The sequence below is a fragment of the Mesitornis unicolor genome, unplaced genomic scaffold (genome assembly GCF_000695765.1).
Source record: "Mesitornis unicolor isolate BGI_N332 unplaced genomic scaffold, ASM69576v1 scaffold17093, whole genome shotgun sequence".
In the NCBI taxonomy this organism is placed as follows: Eukaryota; Metazoa; Chordata; class Aves; order Mesitornithiformes; family Mesitornithidae; genus Mesitornis; species Mesitornis unicolor.
Window position 1 is genome coordinate 3,620 of NW_010175537.1, and position 26,028 is coordinate 29,647.

Here is a 26,028-nt window from a genome sequence, read left to right on the forward strand (position 1 = left end):
TCCTGAGTAACTTTTCTGCATTTGCTGACGCGCGTTGCTCGTGCTCTGTGCTTTCGGCCAACTCCAGCGCCCAGCGAAGCTGCCACGCTGAATGCACAATTGGAACCTGCAGTAAAGGAAGCTGCCCTTCCCTTTTTCCTCGTTCCAGGGTAGGACTGTACATGAAAACACATTTCCAGTTTGTACTCTGTTCCCCCCTTTTCTTCTGTTATCCCATAACCATGCTGAGCAGCAGTCCTGTGCTCGATATCACAAAGCCAAACTTTAAAAAGCCTCTGAGGGCAGGAGCCTTTGGCAGCTGGTAGCTGTGAGTTCCGGCAGCTCTTGTGGAGTGTTTTTTTTACAGTCTTCCTGCGGATTAGCTGACTCCCTGGCCTGGCACATAATTTCTCTAATGCTGCTTGGCGCTGCTCCAGGCTCGTTAGTTCTGTTTATTCTTGGTCAGGCAGGGCTGCTGATCATGCTTGGCACTGGCAGTAGCTGACGTACGTGCGTGTCTCGGAGGATTTAAGTTTTTTGTCACTTCCCTCCTTCCTCAACTGCAAGTACAGGAGCTTTGTCTCTGAACCCTGCATTTTCTCTGCAACTGGAGGGACAAGCAAATCCCGATTCTTGTATCTTGGGTATTTTAAACTGTTCTTTGGCCAGCTGTTCCTTGGGCTTCAATCTGAGTTGGATCTGGCTGAAGAAGTTTCTTAGATGTTTCTGTCACGGTGTCTGTTGTGAATTAACTCTGGATGTACTTTTGTGCCTCTGAATTCTGTTGAGATAGCGTATACTTTCAAAGGTCACTGCTTTTCACCGGCACACAGTTCCACCAGATTTGGAACTTACGTTGCACAGAACTCCAAACAGTGCACCAAGAAAGGGAAAAAGAAGTGGCGAGGTGTCTTTTTCCTAGGTCTGGATCACTTTACCTAAGGGGACTACTGAAAGAGCCTTGTTAGACCTGGAGCTTGCTGGTTTTATTGCTTTCTGTCCAACTTTTTTTCCGTATTACAAAACAGAAGATCATGCTTTGAATTATACCTTTGAATAAAGTATTGATACTTGGTAATTTTGTGCTTTGGTGGTGTTTTTTCCACAGATGAAGAGAAATGAAACTAAAGACAATTCCCCCTTTCTGTAGGGATATTGCATATCTGAATCGGAGTAGGGTGGGATGAGAAGACCCAGACATAGCTGTGTGGCTTAATTTTAAGGACATGGTATTTGTTAAAAATCCCGTTTTGATTATTTGAAAACCATTCATTCAGATCAAGCCTCTTGAATGCATCCAGGTGGGAAATGCTTTTGGATTCATATGAAGGAAATTATTGGAAATGGTGGTAGGAATTCCTACTGTAGCGGGGCACTTAAGAACTTTTTAGGAAGGAAGACAGCTGAGGTTCAGTTCCTTCCTAACCATGAAATAACAGAGGATGTATATTACTGTGGTCTATAAAATAAATCTAATCTGAGTGACCAGGCAACACAGGCTTGCTGCAAAGGTCTCAAACAATAGCCAAGCCCCCCACAGCAGAGAAAACCTGTTGACAGTGTTATCTTCAGCAGAAGTTACCGAAGATGATGAATTACTGATGATTTTTAGTTAGTTTTAAAAATATATTGTTTAGTTTATACCAGAACCAGTTAATTAAAAGCTGAAAAATCAAGAGGAGTTTGAAGAGCAGAAAAGCTCGTCTTCCTTTTTCTGGAAGAGGAAAGGAAAGCAGGGAAACTTGGTACGAATGTAAAATTTTTCATTAGTGGATCTAAAGCACTAGAGATGATGGTGTTCAGAAACTAGTAATTCCGTTTGGACCAGTATCTCCTTTTTCTTAATACATCAGATGTTTATGCCTATGCAGTGCAGCTTGATCTTGGGGAAAAGATCTTATGGCTTTCTATATATTTTTTTAAGATATATTATTAAATAGGTTGATGCTAAGCTAACAATATAAACAACCATACGACTAAAAAGCGTAAGCTTTTGTTATCTGAGTAAATATCTATTAAATCTTTTGGTACTGATCAGGGATTACATGATATATTGAAGTAACTGTAAGCAGTAAGTTGATGTTCCAGTAAAAGGTATAGGCTAAAATTAAATGCAGTCATGAAATCACTAAGAAACTGTTTACACTTATACAAAAAATTCTAAAGTGATGAAACAAAACTTGTTTAAACCACAATAAAAGTTGCCTTACTACCTAGCACTGAACCAGTTCACCTGACAGGCTGTTTAGGGTTCAGGCACTTGCACTCCTTCTGAATGTGTTGCTGCATTTCAGTTTCTGTTAACCTTTACTGGAGCTAGGAACTAAAACACAAGGAGTGCTGTAACCACCAGAAGGCTGTTTTCTCTAAATGAATGCTTTGAAAAAATTGAACCCTCTTGGCAGAGTGCGGAAGAGCTCCTGGCTCCGTCTCCTCCTGGTATTCTGAAGAGAACTGGAACCAAATTCTCCGTCTGACTGTTTCTCAGTAGTGGAGCAAGGTTAAAAGTAGATTCTTCCGAGAATCCCTCTTGGCCCGCCCGTGGTGCGCGCTCTCCAGCATGACAATTGTCCATGGTCGGAAACCAAAACCAGATTAGCTCTCTGTGCGTTGAGGCGCTGCCCTCAGCTCCAGGCTACTGCACAGAAAGACAACCGCTATTAATTTGCCAGCTCTAGTGATTTGCTTTTCTTACAAAGATGTGATTTTTCTATACTGAATGACGTGTTTTGTGTGCTAGAGAAATACTTTTTGCTCGGCAAAACTCAGTGAATCACCTTGGTTCTTTTTTGGGGGGCAGGGGAGGCAAGCCAGGCAAACTTGTATTAAGAATGTATAACATTTGTTAAACCTGATTTGGGGGTTGCAGGATAAACTAGACGATTTCTGAGGGTATTTTCCAAAACTCTCTTCTGTGGTTCCTAGGATACCTACTAAACTTTAACTTGTGTTTGAAGCAAGTAATTTCTATGGCTTTGGAGTGATGAAGGAACTGGTCACCTAACAATTTCCCATCACTGCAGCTTTTTGGTCTCCCAGATTATGTCTGCTACTACTTAGTTATCCTTAGTGTTAGAAGTTTCTGTCTACTATCTTCAGAAGTCCCTCTTGTGCAACTTAAATCCATTTCTCCTAGTCATCTTCACAACGGACAAGCTGCAAACAGGCTTTTTTCCCCTTCTGTTTTTCAATTGACCTTTCCTGCCCGAAAGCAGCAATCGTGCCTCCCAGTCTGTCCTGGACTGAAGCAGCCCTGGATGTAGCTTTTCCCACAGGCTGTATTTTCTAGTCTTCGGATCACTTCTGTTGGTTCACATTGTTTGGCACAGGCCTTCATTTTCCAAAAGCTGCTTCCTCCCCACAGACAACAGGACAAATAGATCTACAGTGACAGGTTATGAAGCTCAAATGTACAAATGTTGACAAATAAAGATGTAAGCAAAGGTGTGCGTTAAGATTAATTTGAAATGTGGGGATGTTTGATGATTTGAACCTTCCTTTAGCTTTTCAGCTGTGAGCACAGCCAGGTTTGCACACAGCAGCTGAATTTGAGAGCAGGGGAAAGATCAGGAGTAACAAAAGGCCGTTGAATTACGGTAAAGCAGGAAGACAAGAATCTCCTCTTCTTCCCAGTCTTCTCCAGTTTCTGACAGTTACGGGAAGCCAGTGACAGGGCCTCAGAGGTGAGAGCGCTTCTCCACCAATCCTGAGACTACTGGGAATGTCTCTTTGGTGTCTCCATTGTTATTGAAATTCAGCAGCTCACTATCAGATTTAGGGAGAAATAGTTGCTAAGTGCCTGTTTGTACACAGATCACCATGGCTGTTCAGGAGTTTAAAAACCCAAAGGAACAATGAAGCACTTTGCAGGTGGAAGTGGCCACATTTCTTGGGGGAATGTCAGCTACAAGACGTTGATGACCCTTTATATTTAAGGAGGAGTTGGGCATTCCAGCTTGTCCTTTAGGGCATTGTTATCAGGGCATTATTATATAGAAGTAATTAGAATTACTCTCACAGCCCCATATGTGGTAGGCTTCCCACGGGAGTGAGACAGGATCCTTCCCTGAGGAGTTTGTCTTTCTGCAAAGACAAAAGCAGCAGGTGAGGATACACAGTGGTGTAAGTGCTGGTTTTACTGCCATCTGTGCTGCACTTGTGGATCAGAAGTCACTGCTTCTAAAACCATGTATCATCTATGGAGTTTCAATAGGTTGGATTTCTTTGGTTTGCTTCTCAGCCTACACGTATTCAGGAGGTCTGCAGCCTTTCTGTCTCCATCCTAATGTGCTTAGTGATGTTGGTACTGAGAAGGCATCACTGTCAGTCTGAAGTTCTGCTGCTCCTTAGAAGTAAGCTGCAGTGATGGAAATGAGCTTCACTTCACTGTTTGTTTTAGTTTTAGTTTACCGAAGGGCTGTGTGCAGGAGCTTTCACTCAGAGGTACGTGCATCTCTAAACGGCATTGGTTTCAGGAGCTGACTCTTGTCTTTCAGCAGCAGCGAAGCACGTGTTACGTGTAAGTGCCTTGGAAATACAATGAGGTGTTGGGATTGCGCTGAGGTATTTGGAGTGCCTCCAAACTGCGCCCATGCCGAAACAAAGACTCGCTGCAGACTCTTCAGGCATCAAGCAGATGCCTCTTCCCCAGCTTATACCAGTCCCACACATACCGAGGTGCCTGTCTGTGCCAGGATAAATCTGTGTATCTAAGGGCTGGTAGATATGCTGAGCAATGCGTCCGTCTGTAGATGTGCTCTAGGACAGCGTGAACTGTGTGGTAGAGAGGGTGTCTCGATGTGCAGCCCAGCCCCAGCTGTATTCAGATATTAATATATTAATAGATATTAATCACTCGAATGTCACAGGAGCTGTGATGCATTTCTGTGGGGATAAAACACTAATGGCAGCGACTCAATTTGCAATAAATGTCACGTTAAGTCACGGCAGAGGTTTTTCATTTGTTCCTTGTTGCTAAGTTATATTTTTCAGATTTCTTTCTAGCAAAAAATACTGTGCAGTTCTAAACCACAGTTAGGAAAGCAACCCCCTTGTGATGGCTAAACGTTTGTAGTGCAAATGCTGTCAGCATTTGCAAGAGAGAAGATGCTGATACCTGAATTCAGTTGGTGAAGAAGAAATTTGCATCGGTGCATTTTGGCCTTCAGAGATGGTATCAGTAAAATGACATAGAAAAGGTGTCCCCCACACACCTGTTTATCAGCATTTCTGAAGTACAGTCATTCTGGCAGGAATTCAGATCTAGAATGTATGAACACATTAACACCTCTTCCAGAGGCCTTTTATCAGAGCTGTTGTGCTCTCAAAGAGGCCACAGAGACGCTAAATCAGGCAAGGAGTGACAAGAGAATTCTGTGTAGGGGAAAGGAACTTATTGGCTGCTGCTGGGGCTTGCTGCAAAAGTAAAATCATTTTGATAAGATGTTTCCTGTTCAAATAGACATTTGACTACGTGTCCTTTGGCTTTAAGGAAGTCTCAGACAAAATCCCTTCCCAGTTGCTTAGCTGTCTGGGTGGTTTTTATGACTTTGAAGTTAGGCTTTATCTGCTGGCTTCATTCACAGACTGGCTGGCTGATTATCGCATCTGTGGATCAAATCTTCAAAGGTTTTGGGATTTACAAGGTCACGTGGAATCCCCCTTGGAGGGAGCTCAGCCCACGGCAGCAGAACTGTGGGGAAAAGCTTTTGTCTGTAGGTGATACCGGGCAGGGGAGGGGCAGTGCGGTGCGCTGGGGTATGTGTGCGCTGTGGGGTGGCGCCGAGAGCCAGGGAGCGTTGGGTTGTGAGCGCTGGCCCACTTTCAGCACGCAACATATAGAGAATGTGGGAGACCAGAGCGCATTCCTAGACACAGACTCACCGTGTTGCTGCTTCCAGTAGAGCTGTGTGAAATGTCAGAAGGAATTAGACCCGTGCTGGAGTTGACAGCCACGTCGTGCTCTGCAGCACTCGGCTTCGCTGCACTTTCACAGCCAGGCTTAGAAACTGCACTGAATGGATGAAAACTGAGATATATCTCTCATATATAATATCTATCTATATATATTTTTTTTCAGAAAGGCGTCTGCTTTTTAAAAGTTTTTTAAAAAAATAAAACCCCGAGAAAAAGCCCAAAAGGCTGCCTGGCTTTCTGCTTACCTCAGCAGCGAGCAGCAGCTGTCAAATCTGCAGCCAAGACTGCCTGGTCCCAGCCCCAAGCGTCCCTTGAACAACATGCCAGCTGGGCTGAGCATCTCCAGTAAAAGCACACTTGAGTATGCTCGCCTCTGGAACACAGGATGATCAGGCTGTGTTCAGGCATGCCAGGCTTTGCTGACTGTACAAAAATGGGAGGGCTCGGTGCAGCAGCGTATGTTTGTTGCATTTCTGAGTGTCATGCAAACAGCTTTAGCTGATTAGGCCACTAGAGATCATGCTGGGGTTCAGAGCAAGCAGAATGCTGTAACTGCGTGTGCTGCAAGCAGGGGAAAGTACCGGTCTGTGCTGATTTATACCTCTCAGCTTCCATTCAGGAGATGAAGATTAGGTTAAATGACTGCAATGATCTCTGTTAACAGCGTTGGAAAGAAAGTTATTTTTCCTTGGATGGAGCACTCTGTGAGTTACCTCCTGTGAGAGGATGAGCAGACTGTAGGTACTGTGAAGGCAATATAACCCTGCTCACTGTGAGGGATTGAGGAAGGTATGCAGTAAACGTTAGTTTTATGTGCTTGGAGATGTCGGTAGCTGCCTTTGTCAGACTCTGCCTTCCTTGACTTCTCTGTCAGAATCTGCCACTGCTGCAGAGTAGTTTTATGATCGTGTACTTGGCTCTTACTTTGGCAAAAGCTGCTATCTTTCAGCACTTACTTAACAGCTCCTCTTTGGATCAAAGCTCCTCCCCTTGCGAAGTAGAGCTTTTTCAGCCGCCGTAGCCACACGTTGTCCTCCTGCAATGGCTCCTCCTCCCTTCCCACCCTTGGGTGGAACCAGAGAAGGGAAAACTTGACAATAGTTAGCAGGCAGCAGAGCTCGCAAGAACTATTGCAGAAGCATGTCCAAGTAGCCCAGTTAGCAGTTATTCAATCCTTCCCAAGGGTGCCGCTGCTGCCGAGTGCAGGAGAAGATGGTTATAGCCATGGGAGCCAGGAAGAGTCTGGGAAGGAATGAGCAGCCGAGAGACCTGGCGTTCCTTGGGCAGCTTCAGAGAGAGGTGAAGTATCTGAATCAGCGTGAGATTAAATGAGCACTGGCTGCTGCCATGTTGGCAGAACAGAGCTGTTCAGGGGCAGTTGGACAAGTTTGTGGCTGAGCCGGTTTATCCAGTGTTGAAGATGGGAAGTTACTTGTCTGCCCCAGCGTACTTCGCTCCCAAGGATCCCTTTCGGTAAGTCTTGCGCGGGATTAGCGGTGGATCTTCAAAGTGTGATCCCCCCCGTGTAATGCTATCCTAAGCAGAGAGTGTGCGAGGCGCGAAGAATGAGGTCCAGTGCTTGTGTGCCGGGAACAGCCGGCCTCAAACTGCCATCCTGTCCTGCTGTGAGGAGGCGGGGAAGAGTCTCATTGCCAGCCTCTTCAAACGGCACCTGTGTTGTGAGGCAGTGTCACTGCAGCCCGGACAAGCAGGCTCCCTTTCAGAGCAGCACTGCATGTGCTGCTTTACCCCGTGCCCCTGGCTTTGCTCCACTGCCAGAGGAATGAGGTTACTAAGGCTGCTGCTGCTTAGGACTCTTCCAAAGCTGCTTGTGTTGGGCATGGTGCAGGGGGAGGTGAGGTGTGCTCTTGGGAGTTCAAGGTGATGTGATCTGCAGTGAGGCAGTGCATAGTCTTGTTTGAGAAAAGACATCAGGAACTTTGCAGGTAAACTAGGGACAAGCAGCACACTTCCCTTACATGGAAAAGATTTTTGCTCCTGTGGTATTTTAGTTTATCTTAACGACCATTCTTGGTCCAATTGAACAAATGAGGCTTGAGGAAGGAGATAGCTACAGAACAAGGCTGTGATTGCATTACATCTCCATAGTAAAAACTTCTAGTGGGGCTGAACACAGCCAGGACAGTGACTGATGCTGATGTGCTGATACGGTGAATGGATGGGGAAAGGCAAGGCTTGCAGTTTCATTGTCTCCCTCCACTTGGATTTGCTCGTTATTGATCCTGTTCCTGCAAATACGCTGTTGTACTGATTTGGAGTAAGGAGTCTTTTGTTCAAAAAGTAAATAGTGCTGCACAACTGCTAAGCTTCTTTAGGCAACTTTCTGAAACAGCATCTGCTTTCAGAAGAGGGAAAGTGAGCAGGCGTTCATTGTTTGTAATATGTGCAGGGCATCATGCTAAGCCATGGATACACCTCGTAAGTCTGCGGAAATGGTTTTACATAGAGCTTGTCACTCTGTCTTCTAGTACTTAGTCTGTTTTCTAGTATCTGTTCTTCCTTGTCTAGTGTGTCTTACATAGCCAGTGCGCACGCTTCTGCTGAGCCTGGGGGAGAAGCCTCGGGGTTAGCTGCGGGCTGGGGGTGTGTTTTACTCCGCAGCTTTCTGTCTGCATGGCTGTCCTCTCCCCCGCTCTGCCTGCAGAATGGGAACCACAGCTCTTTCTAGCGTTAACTGATCTAGCCTGACAGTGTGTGTGTGGGGGGTGGATTTTATTAATGAGCCCTTCTCAAAGGGATCTGTCTCTTCAGTGCCAGGGAAGTCTGCTTCCATGAGGGTATTGGCTTTCATTTAGATGTAAAAGAGATGCCACATCAATTGAGTCTCCAAGGCTGGTTACCTGTTGTGACCTGATCCTCCTGTCGACCTCCACAAAACCAAGTAGCCATCAAGGAACGATTTGTGAACGTTTCTGCACCTGCTGTGCTGCAGAGCATCAGGTCTGAACACTGCACCCAGATGCTGCCTGGGGTTCCTGGAGGATGGCTCTAGGAGACAGATTAATTTATTCTTCATAATCTAGGCTGGAAAGCAAAGAATCATAACGTGTGGGGCTGTGTAATCCGAGCAGGGCTCTGCAACTCTGAAAGTGGTGGCTGGACAGCAAGAGGAAACACATCAAGTATGGCTGTTACCAGTCCCCCTGAAACTTGATTACCATGCTTTGTCACTGTGTAATAAGAATAGCGAGTCATCTAGGAGAAGATTAGTGGTTTTTAATCTCTAAAAGACAGAGGAGCAAGAAATCTTCCTTTCTTTTGGTTGTGGTGACTGGCAAAGATTAGCTTGCTTAATACCTCTAGAAGTAATTGTATTCCTCTCTCAGCTGATGTGAGCCCTGGCGATGGCAGTGCTGCCATACCTCACACTCTAGCAAGGAGGGGAAGGAAGGAGTGGTAAATTTGTATCTTCTGTGATAAAATTCTGAGATAGCTCTTCAATGAGAGTCATGTGGAACGATAATGTGATGCCTTTATCATTTGGGTGAAGGCGCTGAACCCATCTTCAAACTATACCTGTGTGCTGTCAGTCACTTCCCCACGCCTAGCAAATCTAACACCTTTCCTGCATTACAGAACGCAAGGTAAACAACAGAGGCTGCTGCTGCTTGGCACTGTGGGCCAGAGCCACACGTCCTCTTGCTGGCAGTGATTGCCGAAGTTGCCAGTTAGAGCCTTTGCCAGCATCTCTCCTCTCTGGGCTGGCTGCTTTGTTCCTGTTGCCTCATTGCCCTGGGTGGGGTTCTGAGCCTTAAGCTGCAAACTTGTCCTGCCCAGATTTGTTTAATTGCATAGCAAAGAACTGACTGCTTGCTGGCTCCATCCCCTCACCTTCATTTCGCTATGGGTGTGTTGCACATTAGATACCAGCGCTTATCCGGATGGAAGCAAACTAATCAAAGTGCTGTAAGGTTGGAATCGAACCATAAAGAAATAGGGGAAAGGTAAAGGGAAGACAAGTGTACGTGAGCCTCTGGAGCCTGTCTAAGAACTGCAGTCGTGTTGCTTTTGCAGAAATTTTAGGTTTTCTTAGGGAGAAAAAGGAGTGGTTGAAGGTGAAGAGGAGTGAGGAAGGCAAGGTATTGTGCTTAAAAACAAATAAATAAGTAACCCACCTACTTGGAGAGAACTTGGACAGCCAGGTCTTGAAGTCCTGGTGGAGCAGTCTCCAGCATTGTTGCCTGCATCCCAAGTGCAGGTCTGGTCACAGCTCCCTGTTTGAAGATGTAATCACTCTTGGAGCACGCACTGGCACAGGCATGCACGCAGGAGTCGAGTAAGTCTGACGGATCTGATTTGCCCATGCTGAGCCAGATGTTCCTGCCACAAGGTGATAGAAATCTTGCTGTTAGTCTACGCTTGCTCTTTTCTCCCTCCCACTCACCTATTTGAGCATTCAGCATGGGGTATTTACTGCAAATGAAAGCCAAAGGCTAGTGGTCGAAGCCAAAACGCATTGCAATGCCCTCTAGGTCTCTTGCATACCATGGGCAAGGTAGAACCGTGGCAGTGTCCCAAGGCTGAGGCTGTAATGATGTGTACAGTGATGTTAAATTACTGCTCCCCTGCCTCAGACAGAATTGGCAGGGCCTGTTGCACGTGCTGGAGTTCTTTCCCATCACTGAGGAAAGATTTGGAGCTTCTCAGCTGGGAGAACAAGCACTATAAAAGCCAAATACATCAGAAGGAGCAACTTTCCTGAGGGTAGGGTATGGCACTAAATACCTCATGAGATGTGTTTTCCCCTAAAACCATAGGCTGCTTACAAGCAGCTTCACCTTTTTGTTTTGCACTCTCTTGAGATGGAGCAAACAACTCTCTCCATGTTGGAGCACGACCAGTTTTGCATATCGTCACGCTCATTACAAGCTGGTGGAGTTTCCAAGGAATGTCTTTGGCACAAATAAGCTTTCAGGAAGCTTGTGAAAGGTGAAGTCAACAGTGTCTCTCATCTCAGACAGGGAGCATGTAAAAGGTGCACCTCCACTGCCACTGGCTGGCTTCAGTGCTGTCCAGAAGGGCACGCACCCACCTAAACCCTCACCCCTCCAATGTCGTAACTGGGACAATTGTTGGGGTAAGGGACAGAAAAAACTCCTCCTTCCACCTTTGGGAAAGCATCTGGCGATGGCATTGATCCTCGAGGTGTGTCTTTGAACCAGTTATTGGTGACTAACCTGCCTTGGATTCTGCACTCAGAAATGGGCAGTACCAGACTAATTTTCCTTGCAGAGTCTGAGAACGTGCTGCCCAGGGCTAATGGAATAATCTTTAGTGATGCAACTGCTGTCTGTGTCTTATCTCTCCATTAAGTCACGCCTCCGTGCTGCTGAACTCCTTTGCCCAGTGCATCCTGCTGAGGCAGGATTACTTTGTGTTCAGGAAGCTTTAAGATCTGGGTTATGCTCGTGATTTGCTAAAATGATATCTGCAGTCAAATTGCTGCATCTTTTTCCTTGTTGTTTTAGGAGGTCCGGCTGTTTGTTTGATTTTTTTTTTGGGAGGGTGTCGATAGAGGATTAATAATAGTTGCTTGTTGAAATGGGAGCTGATGCTAATATGTGAAGGATTTTGAGAGTCCCTTAATGAAATTAGAGAAATAGTTTTGTTTGGGTTTTCTGTTGGTTGGTTGTGGGTTTTGTTCCTCGTGCGCTGTCATCAGCAGAAGGAAAGTGAGAGCAACTGGTGGGGAGAGGTGGAGGACTTTCATCACAGCTAATTGGTGGGTGCAGTAAGCACGTGGACCTTGGAGGATGAACTGCTTGGAAAACTCTCCCTCAGGTGGACAGTGCTGCAGTTGACCTTTTGGGAGAGGTCTGCTTACAGAAGAACAGAAAGGCTTTCCTCAAAGGTCGGTGCAGAACTGGCTTTGTGTTGCACGGGGATGTGGATCCTGCCTCTGTCCCCCTTCCTAAGCTGGCCGAGGGGACAGACGGGTGCTCTGGCTCAAGGTGGTGTGACGCTGCAGACAGCTCTGCTGCGGCTGGAAGCGTGCGTGCAGGAAGAGGGAGAAAGCAGAGGAGCAACGTTTATAAGGCAGAATTTACAAACCTCCTCATGTGTTTTAAAAATGTATAGGAATTGTTTTCAACTTTGGACGCTTGTCTTTTCCTTTTTATTGGTTGATACCACCTCTCCTTACAAACCTTGATCTTGGTGCTAATTTTCAGTTGAAAAAGCACTGGGAAATAGAGGTTTAGTACATCTGTAGCTAGAAGAGCCACTGCTGAGCTGCTGCTGTTTTCTCCATGCAGGAGAGAAGCTTTTCCCTTGATTTGTGACTTGTTGCCGACTTGAACCTTGTTCCTTTGTTTCTTTCAAGGTGTTCTGAATGCCAGGATCCCCTCACTAACTGGTACTATGAGAAAGATGGGAAGCTCTACTGTCACAAGGACTACTGGGGGAAGTTTGGGGAATCCTGCCATGGCTGCTCTCTGCTGATGACTGGGCCCGTGATGGTAAGGACTCGAAAGGACGTCTGCCCAGAGGCAGGACATGCCTGTCTCCAACTCCTCAAACTTGGTTGGGAGTTGCCCTAGGTATTCAGATAACCAAATAAACTGAAGGTAATAGTCTCTTTGCTACTCTAATCTCTAATCAGAGATTAGAAATGAGGCTTGTGTGTACATCTGCTAGATAGAGATTAATTTTGAACAGGGGTAACTCTTAAAGGAGGGAGTTGGGAGGATCTGAAGCATATGAACGCTAAGTGAGGTGCTGAAATGCACAAGCAGAAAGAAATAGCAAGGTTGATTAAGGGGACATCTGTTGAGTGTCAGTAGCACAGTGCCTCAGTGTCTCCGTGGGGTGATTTTCCACTGCACTGCAGAGTCAAGCCTCTCAGCTCGGGATCAGCAGCAGGTTCTGGCTTTGGGAAGATTGCTGTCCAAGTCCCACCTGGACTGTGGCCAGAGTGGCGTTAGCAACAATTGCTTTGAAATGTTGAACTCTGCCTGCACAATATGGGGCTCACCTAAATGTTACCCTCCTTGCAACAGCCTTGCAAATATTTAACCTTTAAAGCTGTCAAGAATGAAACATAACCATTACTTTTCTAAGGCCTAAATAAAAGCAGCGTGGTAGTCAAATATGATTGCTACCTCAAAGGGAAGTACTGAGAAAAGGGGAGACAATTCCTCGTTGCCTGCAGAAGTCTTTGCAAAATACTGTCAATAAGGGAAGTTCTCATAAGGAAAACAGAAAAACAGATCAATGAATAAAAATGTTCTTTAAAGGCATTTTGTTGTCTCAGTTTGCTGCTTTTTTTCCTGTCAGCAGGCTGGTAAAGTATCTGAATTTGAGCCTTGCCTGTCTGCCAAAAAAAAAAAAAGCCCTTTCAGCTGTATTAATTCAGGCGTAATGTTAGTTATCTTGCCAAGAGCAACTGAACAGGAAGGTTTAATATCTTGTTTACTAGTCTGCAGCAGACTATCAACTGTTTTTGATAGTTGAGCAGCTGCCAAATATAGCAGAGGTTCGTGGGACACAAGCTTTGCTTTGCATGTTGACATACTTGTTTCCGAGAAATTCTGCAAACAAGGTGCCAGGGATGGGGTTCAGGAAAGGTAGGATGAGCTAATATAACTCTCCAGTAAAAAACCTGACACAACTTTGAGATCTGAATGAACACATTAATTAGAGAGGATAGCAGTAGCTGCATCTGCTGATGGATTTTGGCCCTGCTAAGCTACTCCCCTTTTCTGTCTGTAGGTGGCTGGCGAATACAAGTATCACCCCGAGTGCTTTGCTTGTATGAGCTGCAAAGTGATCATTGAAGATGGGGACACTTACGCGCTTGTGCAACATTCCACTCTCTACTGGTAAGACGGAGCTGCGTGCTTTGCCGCAGAGTTGCTCCCTGCTGTACGTGTAAGCCATGTTCAGCTGGCTCGGTGTGGTTCAGCTGAATGCTGTGCTAAGGAATGCCAGGAAGCTGCCTTTTGAGGGAGGGAGGAAGGAATGGAGTAAGCATTAAAAACTACAGCTTATGGTCAATGAGAGCTAATGACTTTCTTCACTTGTTTTAGTGGAAAATGCCATAACCAGATAGTGCTGACACCGATGATAGAAAAGCACTCCACTGAGTCTCTGCGTGAGCAGCTGCCTTACACGCTGACCCTCATCTCCATGCCGGCAGCTACTGATGGCAAGAGGGGGTTCTCCGTGTCTGTTGAAGGTGGCTGCTCCAGCTATGCCACTGGTGTCCAGGTGAAAGAGTGAGTATGACAAGGCTGTGTACAAGGTACAAGTCTGCAGAGGGAGCTGGGAAAAACTCTGCAGCGCTGCTGTCCTGCCAGCTGCTTCGACTGCTGAGGGGATCTGGCTTGGCACGACAGGGACAATTGTTGGGTAATAGCCATTTGTGTTTGGTCTCCATTTCGCTCCTGGGACAACCCTAATGATAACTTTATTTCTCAGTGCTGTCTCCTTCACTGAACACAAAACGTTTGGTGAATTGTAATGGACTAACCATTTTTGCCACTGGGCGAATGAGCTCTCCCCAGACCAGCTCAGACCTAAGCACTAGCTCTAATGGTAGCTCCCTGTGCTGGTCGATTAGCATTGTTTTGTTTCACAATGCCAGTATGAATGGAAGCATCAGGGAGAAGTATTTTTTATAATTTTGGCTAAACTGCCTTCCCCCACACACCATAATTCCCATGTTTAGAGTTAACAGGATGCACATCAGCCCAGATGTCCGAAACGCCATCCACCCTGCAGATCGTATCCTGGAGATTAATGGAGCTCCTATTCGTACGTTACAGGTGGAGGAGGTGGGTAGAGTTCCCTTCTGAAGCCTCCTTCTCCTCTGCCTTCCTACAGCTTTTCTGTTTCTCGGCACTGTTCTCCCCCGCGATGTACGGTGTGAGTACACCCATGGTACTCATGCTGACAGGAGGAATAAACATGAAGGCAAGCTCTGCTACCCCTTCCAGCTGAAGAGGAAAATGTAACAGATGGAAATGCAATTAGGATGCAGGTCTGACTTTGAGGTGCTCAAACACGAAGGGAGGTAATAAGAGAAGTGTAGGGCTGTGACATCTCAGAGAACAGAGAGGCTGTGGAGGCTCTTCAGCTGTTGGTAGTGAAATCCACTGTTCTGATCCTTTTAGAGGCAACTGCTGATAGACAAAGGCTCAGCTGATCCTAGGGGTGAGTTTCCCATTGCAAAAAAAGTATTTAATGTCTGTATTTAAAAGTAAATGCTTTATAGATGTATCAGGTGATGCTGCAAGAATGTAGTAGATCACTGTTACCTTCACTATGCAAGGGTCTTATTTACTGTTGGTGTCAAAGAGAACGTTAGGAGCACAATAGACATCTTGGACAAGTCTCCACGTAGATTTTGCAAAGCTTTTTTGCAGAACTGTTCAAGATGAAAGCTTGTGTAGTAAAGTGTGTCATAGAATATAGACCACCAGGTCGGAAGGGACCTCAAGGATCATCTGGTCCAACCTTTCTTGGCAGGGTCTAGGCAAGATGGCCCAGCACCCTGTCCAGCCGAATCTTAAGTGTCCAATGCGCGGGAATCCACCACTTTCCTGGGGATGTTATTCCAATGGCTGATTGTTCTCATTGTGCATCTCTCATGTCCAATTGGAATCTTTCCAGGAGTAACTTGTACCCATTAACCCTCATCTTTTCCATGTGACTCCTTGTAAAAAGGGAGTCTCCATCTTCTTTGTAGCCACCCTTTAAATGCTGGAACGTGGTGGTAAGGTCTCCTATAAGCCACCTTTTCTCAAGGCTGAACAAACCCAGTTCTCTAAGCCTTTCCTCATGTGGCAGGCTTCCCAGTCCTTTGATCATCTTTGTGGTCCTTCTCTGGACCATCTCCAGCCTGTCTACATCTTTTTTGTTGAGGTCACTTGTAGCTGACCAGGAAGAGGAGGATTTGGATAGCATAGGGAACTTCTGTGTTGCTAGCTTGATTTGTCTGGTAGACAGCTGTGGTGTGCACAAGTAAACCACAGCTACGGAGTGATCTCACTGAACTCTGCTCTGGCCGAATCTTAAGTGTCCAATGCTGGGGAATCCACCACTTTCCTGGGGATGTTATTCCAATGGCTGATTGTTCTCATTGTGCATCTCTCATGTCCAATTGGAATCTTTCCAGGAGTAACTTGTACCCATTAACCCTCATCTTTTCCATGTGACTCCTTGTAAAAAGGGAGTCTCCATCTTCTTTGTAGCCACCCTTTAAATGCTGGAACGTGGTGGTAAGGTCTCCTATAAGCCACCTTTTCTCAAGGCTGAACAAACCCAGTTCTCTAAGCCTTTCCTCATGTGGCAGGCTTCCCAGTCCTTTGATCATCTTTGTGGTCCTTCTCTGGACCATCTCCAGCCTGTCTACATCTTTTTTGTTGAGGTCACTTGTAGCTGACCAGGAAGAGGAGGATTTGGATAGCATAGGGAACTTCTGTGTTGCTAGCTTGATTTGTCTGGTAGACAGCTGTGGTGTGCACAAGTAAACCACAGCTACGGAGTGATCTCACTGAACTCTGCTCTGATTCCTGAGCGGCATTCTGCTGTGTCTCCTCTGTCTCCTGTCATTTGTGTTCCTCCTGTCTGCTATCATCCTGTCCTTTGGTTGGATTTCAGGTGGAGGACTTGATTCGCAAGACAAGCCAGACGCTTCAGCTGCTGATAGAGCACGACCCTGTCTCGCAGCGCTTAGACAGGCTTCGTTTGGACTCCCGTCTTCCCACCCACATAAAGCCGCCCATTTCCCCACGCTCCCTCTCTCCCTTGGACATCAAGGAGAATCTGGAAGGAACGCTCCGACGGCGCTCCCTCAGGTAAGGACTCGGGAACGCTGCCTCTAGCTTTGCCTGTGCTACCTGGCTGGGCTGCTCTGTGCCTGGGCTTTGGGATTGCAAACAACTGCAGAGACACGACTCGCCTCTGATTTGAGCCTTGGTGTAAACCATTGGCGAAGCACTGGAGAGCTTTGGATTCTGCTGTTGACACGGAACTTTCTCCATTCCCTTTCAGGATGGCAGACTTTCCTTAACAAAAATAAGGAGCTCTACTTTTAACATAGAAAAGCTACTAAGTTTTACAGTTAGAAAATGTAAAGGCCAGATTTTTATCAGCCTTAAATGGCTGGAGAAGAATGTGTCCTTAAAGGGAATATGGCTGAGACCTGGGATTTGGGAAAAATCTCATGGGGCACTCAGTTACTCATTTAGTCATTTAATCTTTGTTTAGAGATAGCAAAAGCTGCGTCTTCACAGCTTCCTCCTGCTGCTCACAGAGCTCCACCTCTGACTGACAGTGCAGGAGATGCGTTGTTGTTAGACAGCTCCGACTTGGAAGCTGCTCTGGGTTTGTAAAGAGCATCCACGGTGCTGGGAGAGGATCTGGCTTTTGAGATATGAAGAGCCCTGAAGCACATCTAGAAACTGGTCCCTCAGGAGCTAATGATGGGATATGTTGGACCAAAAGTTTCCTAACAGCTTCCCTCATCTTTCTCTCTCCTTTGCTTCTTAGGCGAAGTAACAGCATTTCTAAGTCTCCTGGCCCCAGTTCTCCAAAGGAACCGCTCCTCCTGAGCCGTGACATCAGTCGTTCTGAATCCCTGCGTTCCACTTCTAGCTGCTCCCAGCAAATCTTCCGGCCCTGTGACCTGATTCATGGCGAAGTACTAGGAAAAGGATTTTTTGGACAAGCAATCAAGGTGAGTGAGATGCCCAAACATTCATCATCTACTTAGGCAGACATTGCTGTAACCTATCTTGGGATCCTTTGCCACACTGTCTCAGCAGCCTTTGTCCTGCTAATGGTGATTGGTCTTGGAGCTCAGCTGGTTTGCTCAGTGAGATCCATTTCTCCGTTTCATTCCCTGACCACGAGCATCTCTGGCTGCAGGCGGTTTTGACTTCATCCCTTTCGAATGTCAACCTTGGCCATACATACTCATCTCCTGAGTTAGATTTAGAGCTCCAGAGTGCCTGTGTCCCAGCAACCACTTGGGTGAGGGGGCGAGAATGGAGAATAAGCCACACTTTCTCTTTCAAGCATCTTATGAAGAGGTGCATTTGACTCCACAGTACAGCATTTCTCACCCACCCTTCATGTGGCGTGCTTGGGGGTTTCCCAGGCTGATGTAGTAACCATCTCTGAACTTCCAGCAGTGCCTGAATGGCTTGTCAGTGTGGTGGCAGTGATCAGGTCTTGCATGACTCTCACAATTAAAATCTCCATCAATAGCAGTTCTCTTGTGTTTAAGCTCTCTGGTCTTGACTGGGGGTGCTTCAACAGCTCCTATCCTGACATCCCTGACAGTATCGGGGTGGCTTCCTCTGCCTTACCAAGGTGCTGTGAGCTCCGCAGCACTCAGGTTGCTATTCACCATATTGTGGGACTTCTCTCCATGCACCCGTATAAACTTCAGATGTCCAGCCACCGTATTCATCTCATGCCTCCATGGGAGGTGGTGAGCCAGTACTACAAACCCAATGCGTTTGATCCATACTAATGAGCATATTTCTCTTCTCCTCTGCTCATAGAGAAATAACAGGCCCAGGTAAGCAGAACTTTTCCTCTGTCGCATGCTTTTGTCATCTGCGTCCCCACAATTAATGGCACAAAGGCGTTTCTTTTTTGCTTAAAATACCCAATAGCCATCCTGTTCTGGTGCATGCTCTGGGAGTTAAAATTGCCCTCTTGGGAGTGTCACAGCGACTCTTGTTTCAGTTTTGCTGATACATCAGCTTAAGAATTCCACTTAGCCTTGTCTTTGTCTCATCACTTCCCTTTATCTTTGGGTATTAGATGTCCCTGGCTTTCATGTCCCTGGCTGAAATGTGTAGTGTTCCCTGACTCGCTACCTGTGTATGGATGCTTGATTTCAGACGGCAGCGGAAGAATATTGTACTCTTGCTTCTGTTGCGTTATTCCATGCATTCGTGTTCCACCTCTATCAGCCTTGCTGTGTCCCATGGTCCCAAACAGAACTAGTGTGCCACACTGTTTGCAAGAGCTCGTAAGCTTCTTAAATACTCTAACTGGGTCTTATGTTCTGGATTGCAGTTCTGGAGGTTTTCTGAAAGGCTTTTCATTTTAAAGGGTAAGAGGCAAAAAAGTGACAATTTTCTTGAGCTTCAGATTGAATGTTTTTGATGCAACAGATACTGTATCTGGTCAGAATGGTTCCCTGCTGTTCCTAGCAAGAAGGTGGTTGTTCAGCTACCTGGAGATCTTGGGGGGACTGAGCTGTCCAAGTTAAGCAACTGAAGGGGAGAAGATTTCCAGGAAGATCTGCTCATCAGAATTGGGACTTTCTACTCGCTCATGCCCTCCGTGCAAGCAAGGCAGAGCTGGTTAAAAGAAACCTCTAGAACACAGCAAAATGCTAGGAACTAGTGGGATACAGGCAAACAGCTCTTGAGGAATTGGAAATGCTTTCCATGCCGAGAGCCAGGAAATTTATTACCTGCTGTTTATGGTGTGCATTTGCCACCATTTTGGGACGTTCCTTGCAGGTAGCAATATGCTGCTCCCAGGGAGCATGGTAAAACAAGTGCTGCCTGTCTTAACTGAACAGCCTGTACATCCCAGCTCCACTTGCACATGACTGAGTTTGACAAGCTCATCAGAAACCATCAGGCTTCAGGGTTCCCATAAACACCAAAGCATGTGGTAATATAGTTTTGGGTTGTTTGGTTGATATCTGATGCAAGCGAACGTTGATTCCTTTGCTGATACAGTTGTTAGGGTCTGTGTACAAAATGTGATCGTCGTGCTGGGTGAGTGCTTTCTGTAAGGCAACTTGAGGCACGCACGAGTATGGAGCTGATTCCTTCAGAGGCTGTGACAGCCTTTATGCATGGCAGCCCTGTGCTACCTAAAATGGAGACTTCAGCTCTGGCTCGTGAGATGCTGTTGATCTCTTGGTATGATCCTCTGTCAGTTTTAGGTACGTTCTGTTTCATGTATAGGATCTTTGTTGAATTCTGAAAGGAGAAATTTTATGCGGCTTTCTGCCGATCCCTGGGCTGTGAATTTTTTCCCATCCGTATTTCTTTCTGGATGGAGGGGAACGTTATCGTCGCTTTCAGAAGAGTTGCAAGAGCATTGTAGCTTTGTATTCTTGAACCTTGCCTGTAGCTGTGGTTTCTGTTTCCACCAGGTGACTCACAAAGCAACAGGAAAGGTGATGGTGATGAAGGAGCTGATTCGCTGTGATGAGGAAACACAGAAGACTTTCTTGACAGAGGTAGGAGCAAGATTTGAAAACGCTTCTGAGCCAATAGTGTGGTGGAGCTCTCCTCCTTCTTCTCCAGAGAGAGAGTGATCATGCCAGCAACCTGCAGGAATCAAGGTGCTGAGGAGGGAGATATCACACAGGGAAAAGCTGACGTGGCTGACTGCTTGCTGCAGTGAAGTGTGACTCACACTGAGCAGCAGACATGGCGTCGGCTCCCAGTTCATGAATTTTTCAGTGATTAAAAAGCAGGCAGAGTCTGAGGCAAATCGAGCTGTGCAATGCATAAAGGATTTATCCCCTGAGCCTTGTGCATAAATACAAATGATGAAGGCAAATATCTGTAAGATGTTTAAGACTCCTGCTGTATTTAAACTGAACTGTTTTCTTGGGGAGTGCCTACTATGTTTTTAAAAATCAGATTTAACTTAGACACAGCGCCCTGAACACCTGGCTCTGCTATTCTGGCCCTGTCCTGCAGTACAGACCAGATGGCTGCCCTGGAGCGCTCCTGTCTCTTAAAAGTTAGCCAAACTCAAGGGTGCTCTCCTTAAAGACTAAGATCAGGTTAATTGCATAGCGTGAAAATGAAGAGGCAACAGTTAATTGACTGCCTTAAGGTTGGGGTTTGATTATATTCTGTGGTCCCTGCAGGGGACCTCCAGCATTGGAGTGTTTGTCGCCACAGAGGGGATCTGTCAGGACTTGTTCCGTTCTCTTCTTTGAGGTGGGATGTTTCTGCTTCCCAGGTGAAAGTGATGCGCAGCCTGGATCACCCCAACGTGCTGAAGTTCATCGGTGTACTGTACAAGGACAAGAAGCTCAATCTCCTCACCGAGTACATTGAGGGGGGCACCCTGAAGGACTTCCTCCGCAATGTGGTGAGTGCGGAAGCCTGGTAGACCTCTGCTCAGTGAGGCTGGTGGTGTGCTGTTGGTTGTACCAGCCTTATGGTGCTTGCTGTTAGCCTTCTCCTCTGGGGCTGTGTGGAAAAGCTGCTGCTTAGTTCTCAGGGTGCCTAAGGCAGGAAGCGCCTTCCTCCTGGGGCTGTATCATCTTTCTCTGCTGCAAGAGTCCCTGTTGCGGAGGAACTGCTCTCACCAGCTGGCTGGTAAGACAGTCCCTGACCATCGAGGACTTGTCTTTCAGGACCCGTTTCCCTGGCAGCAGAAGGTCAGCTTTGCCAAAGGAATTGCCTCTGGAATGGTGAGTTGGACTTTCCCTTCATCAGAGCAAACCTCCAGGGTCAAGGTTCGCTTCTTCAGCAGGGTGCTGTATGAGGGGTTGTGGATGCTGCCTGACTACCAGCAATTGGTTGTTGACATCTGTAAATGTGAAAGGACATATTCACCTGGGAATCCCTAACCCAGTTTTCTCCCTCTGTTCCAGGCTTACTTGCACTCTATGTGCATCATTCACAGAGACCTGAATTCACACAATTGCCTAATCAAGTTGGTGAGCTACACCTCTGTTCCCCGCAGCATGCTGCCCCCTTCCTTGTCATCTTCCTCCCTTGGTTTTCTCCACCTGATGTTCCATCTTTTGTCAGGGTGGAACTGATTTCAGTGAGGATTTTAGTGCCATAAATAAGGGAGCTTCATCTTCATGTAGGATTTTCCAGACTGATCTAGCTTTCGTTGTTTCTTCATTCTGTTCTCTTAATCCCTTTTCTGTGGTATTATCTCCTATTAAGAGTCACGTTATGAGAGTTAGTACGGCTCTGTTCCTTATCTCAACGATAAAGTGTTCTCTGCAGCTGCTTCTGTTCTTTTGACCACCTGGTGACTTCTTTTTATTGGCACTCAGGATTCAGACAAGTGCAGGGGTGTGTGTACATGTGTGTGCTGTCTTGTTTTGAAATGCCGGGTCACAAGATTTTTGTGTAGCTTCATAATCTGAAGCCTTGCCCTTGTTCACTTGGCTGGAATATGGTATTAGCATGTGGGCTTCAAGCGACCTGGGATGAAAGTCTAAGTTAAATTCCCAGCCAGGTAGAATAGGAAGGACTGAAAGGAAAGGTCTAGGCTTGCCCTGGCAAGTGTAGCTAAATTAATGGGATTAGTGTTAGTGACCACATAGGAAATAAGACAATAAAGAGAGGAAATGATGAGTTGGGATCATGAATTGAGTGTTTTACACCTGTCTAGACAGCCTGCTACACTCATCTAGCTGCAGGAAACCTTGATAGTTGCCCTTACAGTGGAGTCGATAGTGAACGGGAGTTGCAGCCTCTTTGCTCCTGAAAGGAGCTGAGAGGAGTCAGCAGCTTGTACTGAATCCCTTGTGTAGGACAAGACGGTGGTGGTGGCTGACTTCGGTCTGTCTCGGCTGATTGTGGAGGAAAGAAAAAAGCCCACTTTGGAGAAGCCATCTGCCAAGAAACGAACCCTACGCAAAAGTGACAGGAAGAAGCGCTACACGGTGGTTGGCAACCCATACTGGATGGCCCCAGAGATGCTAAATGGTAAGATACAGATACCAGGCCAGGGTGCAGATGGGGACAAGGTATAGGGATGATAGGATTACTGAAAGCTTGTGGGCCCTAGTAACAATCAAACCTCTTAGGGCCTGTGGTTTTAGGCCTGCTAATATGCAAGCTTATTTATACATATGGGTACCCTAGCTGCACTTCTCTTGCGGTACCTGACCTGTTAAGCCTTTGTACCAGCTGAGGTAATGTATCTGGCTTGACAGCAGGGTTCTTCGGGAGGGCAGCAGACCTAAACTTGCTCTGATACAGATAACAGGGAAGACAAAAGAGGCCTGAAATGTCTGAACCTGAGATCAATTTCTGTTATAGTCTCATGCTTTGGGACTGCCCCCTGAGACAGGGATCATTAAACTCCAGGACGAGGCTTAAATGTGCTGTTGTGTAGATACAGGGAAAGCCACCTGCTGCCAGGTTTGCTGAAACCTCAGGGTTGGGGTGGGAATGTCTAAGTGCAGGGAAATCAGCAGCATGCAGCCCTCAGTTGTGTTGAGGATGCACTATGTCCTTTAGAGGAAAAACTGCCCCTGCAGGGCTTGAGGTAAGGGTGAAGTACAGTGGATACAGTTTCCTCCTAACCAGCAGGTCTGTCTGACCAGGTTGGGCACTTTGGCTGGCTGTGATATCAGTATTGTCCAACATAACCCACCAGGGAAGGGAGGACTGGGCTCCTCTCCCCTGACCCAACTGTTCTCCATGTTGCTTTGTTGTGTGCTGTTCTGTTTTCCTTCTCTCAAGGCCTACTGGAGTCTGAGGCTGCTTCTTGGAGCCTGTCTCAGATCTGGTGTTTGTCACCAGCAAGAGCGTAGGCTGACATCACCTCTGAAAGCAAGGCTGTTTACCAGATACTGACTTGGGAGGGGTGTGTCTGTAAGCTGATAATGGCACGCTGGAGCCAGTCTGCTTGCTGAGATTCAAAGTGCTGCTAGTGTGTAATTTATTACCTCTGCAGTCACTGCAGCAGGGACTGGGCACTCGCCGGCTGCTGGGAAAGCTGAACACTGACTTGGTGCACTGTTGAGATGCAACTAGAACAGCAGTCGATGGGGATGGGCAGAAGCTTTCCATAGTTATCCTTAGCATTTGCTCAGACCTCTGATACACAAGGCTTCCCTGTATTGTCCTTCAGTTCCCCAGTAGAAGAAAGAAGCAGGGTTAAAATACGTGATGGCAGTGTATAGGAAGATGCAGTGGGTAAATGTATCTTGGGGCAACTGACCCTGCTCAGATTTAAGCCTTGCTTTGTCTGCTGTTTTAGAGCCCCCCAGGGAATAGGCTTAGTTAAGCTTTGGACTGGCAGCTCCTGGAATAGCTGGTTGGGGAACCAGCATTCTCTCAAAGAGCTGAATGTCTTATGTTTCCTGCAGGACAGAGCTACGATGAGACAGTGGACATCTTTTCATTTGGGATTGTTCTCTGTGAGGTAAGACCAGGATGTTACATGGTATCCTTAATGGACTTCACCCTTCCCCATTGCCATCTCCTTGCACACATTGTATCAGCCAGTTCACCCTGTCTGAGTGTGCAGGCTGTGACCTAACAGCACAGCAAATTAGGCTGGCAGTACAAGCTTCCCTCAAGGAAGATAACTTGGGCCTTTGTGGTCCCAGAGAGTGTTTCTTCTTGTACTGAAAGAAATAGAGGTTCCTCCTGGACTGAGAGAAGCTGTAAAAAAAAGTCCATCAAGTTCCGACTGAGCCCTGGTATCCATTTGAAAGCAGACATATTCCCTAAAACTGCTACTTCTTTTCCCTACTGCCTCATTAAATCAGCTGTATAATCTCAGCAAATTGAAGGCCTCCACTATGGGATGGCATTTCACTTGAAAGAAGGGGAAACTGAAACCTCTTTGCAGGTCGATTAATGAAGCTTGCACCCTGTTGGCTTAGTTTATCTCTGAGCCCAGTGCGCTGTCTTACCATTAAATCAGAGTTTTCTGCCTGCAAAGCAAAGAGCACCACTCAAAAGCTGCAAGGTATTTTCATTTTAAAAGGTGTGTAAGACAGTGGAAATACACAGAACACCCCACCTTTCATCTGTGTGGATAGCACAGCAGTTGCAGGAACACCAGGGGAGACCAGTACGGTTTTATCTTCTGTGTTTGGATAGCAGGGACAAAGAAAATATCTGTGCATAAATCTTTGTGGCCTCATCTGGAGCTCTGTTTATGCTGGGCCCTCCTCTCAGAGAATGTTGTGGTCGTGAGTGATAGATTTAGGAACTTGAAAAATCTGTATGTGGGATTAAAACAATTGTTTCATCCAGAAAAAAGACAAATAAAGGGGTAGTTGCATATGAACATTTTCCTTGTCGCCAAAATAAAGATGCTAAAAAAAGAAGTTACACACTCAAACAGATAAGGGAATAACCCTGCCAAAATACATAATGGGCGTTCCACTGTCTAGTTACAGGATGTGGTTGTCCTGCTGAGTTATTGGCATGGAAATGCCTGGGTGGTTATAAATAACACCCTTTTTGTGATATCTGATGAGGCTTTAAACTTAATACTCTTCCCCATGTGAGAGTTTTTATTGACACTGACCTTGTCTGAGTCCAGATCACCCCCCAGCTCTCTGCTGTGGGTTACTTCCCTCTTTGAGTCCCCTAGTGCCAGAGGTGGGGGTGCACCTCAGCAGGCAGGTGGTGAGTGCTGGGGCTTCTGCGTGCTGGGGCAGGGCTTCTCTCTGTTCCACCCAGCCCTGTCCTCTGCTGGCTCCTGGCTGCAACCTCCTGGGCATTGGTTATGGTTGTTCTTTCCACCCCAATCCTCTGCCTGTGAGTGAGGTTGAATCTGCCAGAAAGAGAGCAACTCGGAATTGTGGTGCTGTTGACTTCACAGCATTGTTTAGGATAGGCTCTGTAGACAGAGGAGCTTTGGTGGTGTGGTAAGATTGTGTGAGAGGGGAGAGATGGGATGGTGATGCAGGTTGCGTTTGTTACCTGTGATCAGGAGGGGCTGCATCATCCCCAGCAGCATACAGCACAGTAGCTGACCAAGCAGCGAGACACTGTGGAGGTCTCTGGGAGGTGGACATCATCCTGAATCTTCTAGCAGAGAAAGCCTGGGGAGAAAGAGAAGGCATCTGGGCCTTCGGTCACAACAGCAGCCAGGTCTTGAAAAAGTTTCATGTGAAGTTTGTCTGTATGCAGTGCCTTGCTTGTTCCCTTGTGCAACTAGCCCTGTTGGAAAGGAGGATCAGTATTTCTGCTTTTTCCCTTTCACCTTAATACTTTAAAGGAGCCTCTGCCTGATGCTGAAGTTCCCCGTTTGCTAACACTTTGGAAATGTTGCTGTACTTAAGCTCTCCTCTCGTTTTTCCTTAGATCATAGGCCAGGTTTATGCTGACCCAGACTGTCTCCCACGCACACTGGATTTTGGCCTTAATGTCAAGCTGTTCTGGGAGAAGTTTGTTC

The 26,028-nt window shown here is 46.6% G+C and overlaps 1 protein-coding gene across 1 annotated transcript in view; it reads left to right on the forward strand.

Annotated features, from left to right (window-relative positions):
• Positions 1–7,315: 7,315 nt before the first annotated feature.
• LOC104538280 (LIM domain kinase 2-like) overlaps positions 7,316–26,028 on the forward strand; it is a 20,013-nt gene continuing 1,300 nt past the window's right edge. The window contains 14 exon segments of the mRNA XM_010181425.1: positions 7,316–7,368; positions 12,239–12,374; positions 13,627–13,736; positions 13,944–14,132; positions 14,585–14,690; positions 16,519–16,715; positions 17,410–17,596; positions 20,051–20,137; positions 20,875–21,006; positions 21,275–21,331; positions 21,515–21,580; positions 22,415–22,589; positions 23,981–24,036; positions 25,938–26,027. Of these exon segments, the coding sequence (XP_010179727.1) occupies positions 7,316–7,368; positions 12,239–12,374; positions 13,627–13,736; positions 13,944–14,132; positions 14,585–14,690; positions 16,519–16,715; positions 17,410–17,596; positions 20,051–20,137; positions 20,875–21,006; positions 21,275–21,331; positions 21,515–21,580; positions 22,415–22,589; positions 23,981–24,036; positions 25,938–26,027 (1,641 nt within the window).